Source organism: Octopus bimaculoides, chromosome 10 (assembly GCF_001194135.2).
Source record: "Octopus bimaculoides isolate UCB-OBI-ISO-001 chromosome 10, ASM119413v2, whole genome shotgun sequence".
NCBI lineage: Eukaryota > Metazoa > Mollusca > Cephalopoda > Octopoda > Octopodidae > Octopus > Octopus bimaculoides.
In genome coordinates this window covers 44,957,833-44,967,960 of record NC_068990.1, presented here as the reverse complement: position 1 = coordinate 44,967,960, position 10,128 = coordinate 44,957,833, and the positions used below count along the sequence as shown (strand labels likewise).

Below are 10,128 nucleotides of genomic sequence, written 5' to 3'. Positions count from 1 at the left end.
CACTGTTACAACGCCAATATCCCTCCCCCCTCCTCCTCTATTTTAAATGCATCTTTTATTCCTTTCTTTTTTTTATTTTTATTTTTCAGGCTGGACCTTCTGGTGCCCAACTAGGAATTCTTGCTTGCTATATCGTTGAAATTATACAAAGCTGGGAAATTCAGAAATCTCCTTGGCAATCTGTCATAAAATTTGTTGCAATTCTTCTACTCCTGTTTGTACTCGGTTTACTTCCTTGGATAGACAACTGGGCACACATTTTTGGATTCTTTGTCGGATTATTCCTTGCTTTTGCATTTCTACCTTATATTACCTTTGGTTTCAAGGACAAAAGGAAGAAACTGATATTAATTTTTGCTAGCCTTGGTCTATGTATTACGTTTTTTGTAATTCTCATTATCCTATTTTATGTATCTCCTGTCTATCAATGTGATGCTTGTCAGTATTTCAATTGTGTCCCTTTTGCATCTCCCAAATTTTGTCAAAACATGCAAGTCACTATCCGCCGTGAATCCAAATATGCTGATGTTTGATAGGTTTTATTTGTAACAATTGTCATTGATGTTGTTGATGTTGCAGTTGTTTATATATATTTTTTTATAAGCTTCATTTATTTTTTAAAATTTTATAACAACAGTGACAATGAAGTTTTTAAAGTTGTTGTTGTTGTTGTTGTTGTTTAGCCCCAGGTTGACCCTGATTAAGCAGACTTTGATTAAAGGTATTCCTACTATAACCAACCTGCCCTTTTACGGGTATCCAGGAAACTTACATTATTCAATGCGTCCTTTTTTTTCCCATGACATTAATGAAGTATGATTTGAGGGAGATTTGGTTGCTATTTCTAACAGGTTGAGTGACCACATGAAGGCTCCCTCAGACCAGAAGTTTTTGAATGATCTTTGTTGATAGGTATTCTTGATATTGTTGTCTTAGTCTCAAGTTTATTCTCTCATGAGAATTTACTGTTACCTCAAAACAATAATGAACTTTTAAGCTTGCAACCATTAATCTCTTGGCCTTAAACCATCATCATCATCATCATTAGCATCTACATCATTATCATTATCACCATCATCATCATCATCATCATCATCATCATATCAATCAAAACGTTGGCTAAAACTCAACAAGAGCTGAGTGTACACTCAGCACTCGTAAACACTGCTGGCGTGTCTCGTTCATCAGACCATAGACTAATAAGCACACACCTGTAAAATAACAAACTCTGAGTAATGCTGTAGATATATAAAACATACTATATAATATATATTACATATATTATATATGTATTATATATATATTTTATATGTGTGTGTATGTGTATATATGTATATATTTGTTCAGTGGTTTGTCTCCTTTTAGATTATACAAATGAAAGGCAATTGTCTTTAATAATAATAAAGATCCCAGACATTGGAGCTGCCAATAAATTTGTATTTTCTAGCATACTGCCAATATATCTTTATATATATATATATATATACTGCCAAAACAAAACAAGCATACATACTTTTTCCCTACCAGTATTTTCTGTTTAGATAGCTTGGTTGTCTTCTAGATTATGTTTTTACATTTTAACAATGCTAGTATTTCTTTCCATCCTGATGGTGGTTATTGTTTTTCTGTTTTGTTTTTCGAAAAGTTTTTTGTAAACTTTGAGTTTATTTTCCAAGTTGTTTTCTAAATAATTCTTTTTAATTTTGGTTAAAAAAAAAAACTCTTTTTCTATTGCATAAAAAGATTATAAATAAATTTTCCAAAACTCTTAAAGAAGCATTCTACTTAGTGATTTGTTAGTATTTTTAGAAGTTACTTGTTTGACATATTTTTTTTACTTAATGACAACTATAAACAAAAACAAAAATAAACTTCAAGCAGCAAAAAAGAAATAAAGAAAGAAAATGTTTCAAATTAATTGATAGTTATTATATTAAAAATAAAATGACCTATTTAAGACTTTATAATAATCCTTATGTAATGTTCTATGAAAATCTATTTGAATATAAAACATCAAAAATATTTTAAAATCTAATAAATGAAATTATATTTTTGTAATTTTTTCTTTTTTTTTGCCCTTTCAAAATATCTACTCAATATATCTTATTTTTACTTGAAAGTAAATAGAATTAAAAATCAAAAATCAAAAATATGCCAAAAGAAAAATTGGCACACAATAGGCATACTTTTGAAGAGGGAATAATTTACTTCCATGGACTCATTGATAAATATTACATTTTCAATATTCTTAATTCCTGTTATATTCCACTTTCTGCCTCTTTGTTGTTCTATCCTTGTGTAACTATAATATCAATACAAATTTAGTTGTATTTTTAAGCTTCAAAACTCAATGTATGAAGACTTTTAAGTTGTTTTTTTCTTTTTGTTTCTTTTTGTATGTACTAGTCAAATACTTCAAATGTTTCTTGGATCTTACAATTAATTACAAAATAAAAAAAGATGTTGGCCAATAGTAGAGAACAAGAGGTAGGTGCTCAATAAGTTACGCTCATAACCCAGTTTTAATTCCTATTTGAAGCTATTTCACTTACAGTATTAAAGCCTTTAAGGAAAGTATGTAACATCCTTTGATCTCTAAAATCCCACTAAGATTATAGTGGCTGTTATGCCCAGTTTTTTTAAAAGGCTATCATTTGCAGTAATTTGACTGCAATTCCTCACTGTTTTAGTGATTGCAGAGAGGCTTTCTTATTGAGTATTGTACTGGTAGTTGATGTTGATGAAAATCTGAGGAACTGTGTGTATGTATGATTGACAAGAAAATAAAAGAATTATTTTTAATATAAGACAGACAGACAGACACACACACACACACCGTTTCATTCATCATGATTGTCTAACTTCCATTTTACCATACTTACACGGGGTCATACAATTCTTTTGAGGCAGGTATTCTATGCCCAGATGCCCTTCCTGTCACCAACCCTCATTAATTTTCACACGTGCTTACATGCACGTGAACACACACACACACACACACACACACACACACACAAACATACAAACGCATTTTTAAATGGGTGTAGGCTTACAGTGAGTTGGAGGACAATTTATTGTCCTTCATCTCTGCACTTATGAAGTCAAATAAAAAGAAAATCTCTTATTCTTAAAACAGGTGAGAATTAGTGACAGGAAGGATACCTGGCTGCAAAACAATGCTTTAATGTGTATGGGGTGACCATAAAAATCTGGATACACAGGCAAGAATGACAAACTCATATTCAATTTACAGAAGAAAAAAACAAGGATATTAGTGATATTTCTATAGCCTGACTTTTCAGTCACCCTGATTTTGTCCAACTCATATTAGGATGGATGAACAGATGTTAAATGAGCAATGATATTGAATTAATAAGTCAGTCTCTGCTAGTCGTTGATTTTTTTCTTTTAATGACAGTTTAACAGTCAAATTACAAAAGTTAATAGACCCAAAAGTATTCATTAAGACTGAAATATTTTACTGGCTGGCTTTCATTGTTATTTATTCTAAGGATAAGCTTATAGTTTAAGTAGCTTGTATGTTATAATGGTGCAGCTGGTTTCCTTTCATATAGTGTAAAATGAACTGATGATAATAAATGAAGTTTATCCACTTTGTTAAAGCAGATAGAAGATGGTGAATTGATAGAGTCAGTAGAGCATCAAATGTATTTCTTTTGTTCCACTTCTCAGCACTTTGAGTTCAAATCCTGCTGAGGTTGTATTATGTCTCTTGAAATTGTTTACATTGCATTGTGGTAATGGTTGGAGAGAATTACTCATAGCAGCCCTTTCTTTATAAATGGAGAAGGGTTGAGAAACTGGTTTACAGCCTCTTCTTACAGAAAAAACATGTTCCTGGAACCATCCAAGGACAGACTGCTGTACAGTAGAGTGCAGATCAGAAATAAAGAAGACATACCTAATATAAAGCTCACATGCATGTGTTTATGTGCAACAGTATATCTATAGGTGCATATATATGTGTGTATTATCCATATTTATAGATTTTGTTTACATTTGTTTGTTGTTGTTTAGCCTCAGGTCAAACCTGATCAAGCAGACCTGTGATTAAAGGCATTCCAGCTGTGATCACTCATTTGTTTTAGGTGTATGCCTTGAACTACATTATCCAGTGTTTTCTTTCTTTACATAAGGGTTATTGGAAATTTGGTTGCTATTTTCAGCAGGTTAAGTGATTGTGTAGAGATTCCTCCTGTGTCTAGTTTGTTTGTAATGTATATGTGTTTCAGGTATGTATTTCCTTTTCATTTGTATATATTTATTTCTTTTGTGTATATTTAAGCTGTAATTTTTATTCCAGTTCTTTTGAATGATTATTAATTGGAAATCCATGAGTTGGTAATGCTGACTTTATTCATGTCCACATTGGAGAGACCATTTCATTTAAAGGGTTTCTAACTGCTTTTATAACATTTACATTGGTTGTCTGGGCAATACTTCCAGCAGATATAAAAAGATCTTCAGTTGATAGAGTTTTGCTAGATACTTATTGATACATATCTAAATTGGGAAACTTGATTTGCTGCTTGTTGAATCACATCCTGTTAGTTTTCCTGAGAAATCTTCTCCAGGCCTGTACACTTATGGTCAACATTGGTCAAGAGTGACTCCAAAAATACTATGTGTACTTATTTCTGTCAACTCATTTCTACTTGTTTCTGTCTACTTGTCTCATCATTTCTGTCCATCAGCTAGAAGATAGTTCCAATTGTATTTTCTTCTTCTTTGATTTCACATGGAACATATGACACCAACAAGAGATCTCTATTTCTCTCAATCTTTGACAAGGAATTACAGTTGTCCCCAAATGTAGCTGCCTGCCAGTGCTTCAGTTTCTGTGAACCTTCTCCATGTTATTTTTGGTCTACACATGTTTTTCACAGTTTCAAATATGGTCCTGATATTCCATGTTCCCAGTCGTATGGTTATCTTTGACGAGAAAAGGTTGTTCCACATCATAGCTTCCTTTCAGCTGTCACTACATTGCTTGATATGCACTCTCTGAAGACCACATCCCCTTACCACTACTAGGTTTTATATGTTCTCTTGTTGGCATTTCAGTAGCAATATAAAAAGCTGACAGTGCAGGGCTGCTGACTCTATACCATCTTCTTCCTTTCTCAACCAGCCTTGGGACTGACTATAGCACAGTGTCCAATTGTATCTAGGAAGTTTAAATGGTGCTCTGTTGTTTATATTTTATGAAAGTTGTGAGATGAAATGGTTTCAACAAAAATTGAAGCCAGGTTATAGATGCAGTTTGCTTAAAGTTTACCTCTGATGCCTTCTTGTGTCCAACACAGGAGACACATTCCCAACATTACTTGGGGATCAGTTGGCATGTGCCCAACAGAGCCAACTCTTTTCTCATATGCTCAACACTCTACAACACTTTACAAACAGTAAATATTTAATGCATATATATACATATGGATGAAATAAGCTAAATCATCAGTATTATCATGTGCCATGTATTGTGTCTAGAGATGACTTCATCCAGTTTTGTTATTTCAGAAATTATTTAAAATAATGCTATGATTAAAATTACTGCTTAAAAAAAGTAAAAAAAATGTCTGATTGAATCAAAATATTTGATTATCTGCTTTTAAAATTTTGATCACTTTACATTTTCTGCTTTTTTTAAAAACATATTTTCATCTGTATTTTCTTATATTTTGAAAACATTCAGAGAATATTTGAATTCTAAGATGTATGTGTGTGTAATTTGGTCAGAAGTGAGGATTGTGTCCAAGTCCCATTTTAGGGCTTCTGAGACTGATGGGAGGAAGGAAGGCTTCCTCAGTTGCTTGCAATAGTTTAGGCTCCTGTGCTGAAGACCACCCCCCTTCAAGGATCGGGTGGGAGTGTTAAACCAAAGCAGGCCAGAGTGGGATTTGAACTCAGGATGCAAAGAGTTGAAAGAATAGAAGAAACCCTTCAGAGCATCCTGTCTGACTTTCTAGTCATTCTATCAGTCCACTACTCTAGTTTGGGATTTTATTTTATCAGTTGCCCCTCCTTGAGAGATGAAAAGCAAAGTTGAACTCAGCAGGTTTTGAACTCAGAACACCACCACAAAAAAATACTGCAAGGTATTTTGTCCAATGTTCCAATGACTTTGCCAACTCACTTTAAATGTTCGATTTGCATAAAGACTATAAAAATTGGTTCTGTTGAATACTGATTTTTATTTTCACTTTTTTGCTGTGTACTACTAGACATTTTTTTGTTTGGTTTCTATTCCTCACAAACTTACTGTGATGATATCTGAAGACAACTCTTATGGAAATGAATAAATGGCGATTTTCTTTTCCAAATTTTGTTTGGAAAATCTTCTAAATTTCATTCCTATATGAAATATTAAAAAAAAAAATCATTTCTGATAAACCTTTTTATTTATATAACAAAATTATTTTGGAATTTTAGTATGCTAATATGTGATATTTGAAGTGAACTACTTAAATGTATTAATGTATTAGATGCAGAACATTGTTAAAAACAATAAGCTGTATATCTGCACACTTACCTCTAACCAGAAATGCACCTGTGCAGACTCACTAGTTACAAGCTGCATCTTTCCAGATTCATCAGCAACAAGTTGTTGACTTGACTCATAAGCATCAAAGTGTATCTGAGAATTCACTAGCACCAAACTGCATCTCTGCAGACCAATCTGCACAAAGCTGCATGTCTGCAAACTCAGTAACACCAGGTTGCATTTCTGTAGACCCAGCAACTACTGATTCACTAGCACCAAACAGCTAACAACATCATGCAAACTCCTCAGTTCCAAACTGCAGCTCTTTAGATTCACCATCACCAAACTGCATGACCAGCAATGTTATTCTTCTCATAAGTTCTGTATTTTATTCAAAAACGTTTTTTTTTTGTTCTCAATATGATAATTCTACATCTTATAGCTTTATGTAAATATAACTGCTATTGTTTATCATATTTCATACATATTCTTGGAATTAGTTCTTGTGAAAATGTGTCTGCCAGCTGGTTTGGATTCTCAGTTGAAATGATTTTCTTTCACTTCTACCACTAATATCTTTGGGAAAATAATAAATTTCACAGCAGGAATTAAACCCAATACTGCAAACTAAAGAAGCACGTTGGTTATATGATGTATCTAACTCTTAAACTTTGCAGTGGTAATATGCTTTTCCTCATAGCTTACAATTTACAGAGTCGGGCTATTAAATACTATCGTTCCTTAACAGTCACTGTGGTACTGGTGACAGAATTTAAACCAGTCGTCCATTGTCTGCTGTGTTACCACCTTATCAGCTGCATCAGCTTTAGCACTCAATGTTTAATTTATAGTCTTATTCCTTAATATGTCAACATTTTCTTGCAACATACACAAACACATGTGCTTGTATATGTGATATGGATGGAACTTAAATTTATGAAGTACATGCTAATCTTTGCTTCCTTATGTCTTCACTGCAGCTTAATCTGTTGTCCTACAAAACCACAATAAATTATGTTAATCCAGCAACATGATTTTTATCATAAACTTCATCTTTTATGCAGCACCATATTCTTTAGGCCTTTCATATACATATATAACTACATGCAAATATAATTACAGACTTCATTTCTTTTCTTTTTGGGTTATTTGTTCAAATTGAATATTGGTTCAAATTATTTTAAGTTTAAATCAAAGAGGCAAATTTCAACTCAGAAACTTTTGTTCTCAGTTTTTTTTTTTGTACATTTCCAATTTTGGGTTCTTGAGAAACTAAATTAATTTTTTAATTTTAAGTTTATAACTTAAAATTTTTTTTTTTTAAATTCATTGGAATTTAAATGTGTTTGGGTTTAAATATTTTTTTATTATTATTTAGGGAGTTATTTTGATATATGATCTTGATATTTATTTCTGTTTTGTATTATAGAATTTTAATTGAAATTTCTGTTGGTTCGTTTTTAATATATTAAGATATGTATTCCTGGGTAAACTAAACACTGAAAATGTATATTTACTGGCGTAAACTAAAAAATGATAGTTATTATTCATGTTCTTCAAATATTGTAAAGCAAATCTTTGACGTGATGTCTTTTTGTCTATTTATATTTCTCTCTTATTTTTGTATATTTTATTAGTTGTCTGTGATGGAACAATGATTTCTTCATTATTCCATCTGTCTCTGTTTTCATTGAAATGTTTTATATGTTGCCATGTAACTCTTTGATCTCAAATTACTATTTGTAATATAGACAGGATTAATTTATTTCATCAGTAAAAAAAAAATCATTAGATTATAAACCTCATCTTTTTTTTTGTAGCTATGTAACATTTTAGTTAGGATATTCTTTACTGTTACAAGCTATATTATATTTTGATTGGTGTATTTTTCCATCCTCTTCAATGACCATATTTGTACACTCACATGACTGCATGTAGTCATTGTTGTGCAATACATGTAACAAATGTCTATTTAATAATGTATATGAGATGATGTAGTTACAATAGCACAAAAATCTAGTTATTTTAAATGCAAAGACATTTATTTTTATCATTAACAAATAACAAAGAAATGGTGTTTATGCCAAGATAGTTTGAAGTTTGTGTAAGATGTTGATGGACTAAGTATGATAGTAGTCTCCCTCATGAGTTTCTTGAAATTGGTTGGTCATGGTGTGTTGCTATCACCGCTGTCCATTGTTTTTGAGATGTAATACTGCTCTGGTCTGCTACTGACTGTTGTCTGTTGTGTTATGGCAAAAATGCACTGAATACATAGTGATGCTCTTGGTCATGAAAGGTGTACCAAAGATGAAATTGTTATTAGATCTGGTTCCACAGGAAATCTTGAATGGTCAGACATGTTGATGATGTTGGTAACATTTTAGTGAATCACAAATAGTTGAATGCTTTTTTTCATTGGATTTAGTGATCTGGGTTTGATTTCTAAGTTTTTCAACTGCTAAATATTCCTGCTACAATGTGTTACATACCAGGCATTATCATAGCCAAGGGTCTATATTTTTGGATTGAGGCAATTAGGTTGTTGATGTATGAGTGTTCTGGTATGAGGCAGAGTACTGGGCAGCCGCTTCAAAACTCACAAAAGTAGTGCTCAATCCTGAAGGCTATCTGACTACTTATCAACTAAGTGTTGCTGTGGAGTTATTCGTACCATTTGACACCTATTTATGGCTGAGTAGACTGGACCATTTGAAAGTTATGGTCTTGGCCATCAGCATAAAATTGTATTGGTGACATACTAATTACCAACCTTTCATCTGTTTATTCATATCCTAGTAACTGGAGCATGTGTGTGTGTGTGTGTGTGTGTTGGATGCAGGCATGACTAAGAGGTTAAGAATTCTTACTTTGTTGTTATGAGATCTCAAGTTCGATTCCATGCACTGGGCAGTATCTTGGGCAAGTGTCTTCTAGCATAACCTGTTTGACTTAAGCCTTGTGAATGTGCATTCAAGTTGACAGGTGTGTGGAAGTCTCTCACACACTGTTATATTGATTGTGTCAGAGATATAAATTACAATGCATAAGTCTGTGGAACACACAGCTACTTATCTGCTAATACAATTAATAAGGTCTTCGGCTGTTTGAAGTACTGGAATACTCATCATCAAAAACCTATACAGGATCTTTTTTTTTGTTTTTGTTTACAGATTGATCTAAGATTGCTTCTAGAAACTTTTATTTTGTGCACAGCATGGTGAATAAGATTACTAAAATCCAATTCTGTGCAAACGAAATATAGTTTGAGTTCAGTCTCAGGTGAAGTATGAATAGTATAAATATATATAAGTATGTATATAAATGTAGGAAATATGTGAGTCAAATAATAAAGCATCAACCCCTAAAAATGTATTTTAGATAGAAACAAAAATGAAGTTATAGTTAGGTGAGTATTCACTGCTCTAGTAAATGGCTCTTTCTCTCTCTCTTTCTCTCTCTCTCTCCCTCACACACACACACACACACACTGAAGACAGGCGAGGGAACAACAAGCAGGTATATTAGTTTGATGCTCAAGAAGAATGGAAAAGTTTTCGACATTTTGAGCCTATGCTCTTTGACAAAGGGTTGAGAGGAAATATATATATATATATATATATATA

At 32.4% G+C, this 10,128-nt stretch overlaps 1 protein-coding gene across 2 annotated transcripts in view; it reads left to right on the top strand.

The window, feature by feature from the left end:
- The window catches only part of LOC106867845 (inactive rhomboid protein 1), a 79,673-nt gene extending 78,205 nt beyond the window's left edge, over positions 1-1,468 (top strand). For both annotated transcript variants that reach the window (XM_014912879.2, XM_052971147.1), the window contains exon 15: positions 90-1,468. In XM_014912879.2, coding sequence (XP_014768365.1) covers positions 90-533 — 444 coding nt within the window. In that variant the 3' untranslated portion in view covers positions 534-1,468. The remainder of the gene's footprint in view (positions 1-89) is intronic.
- The last annotated feature ends 8,660 nt before the right edge of the window (positions 1,469-10,128 follow it).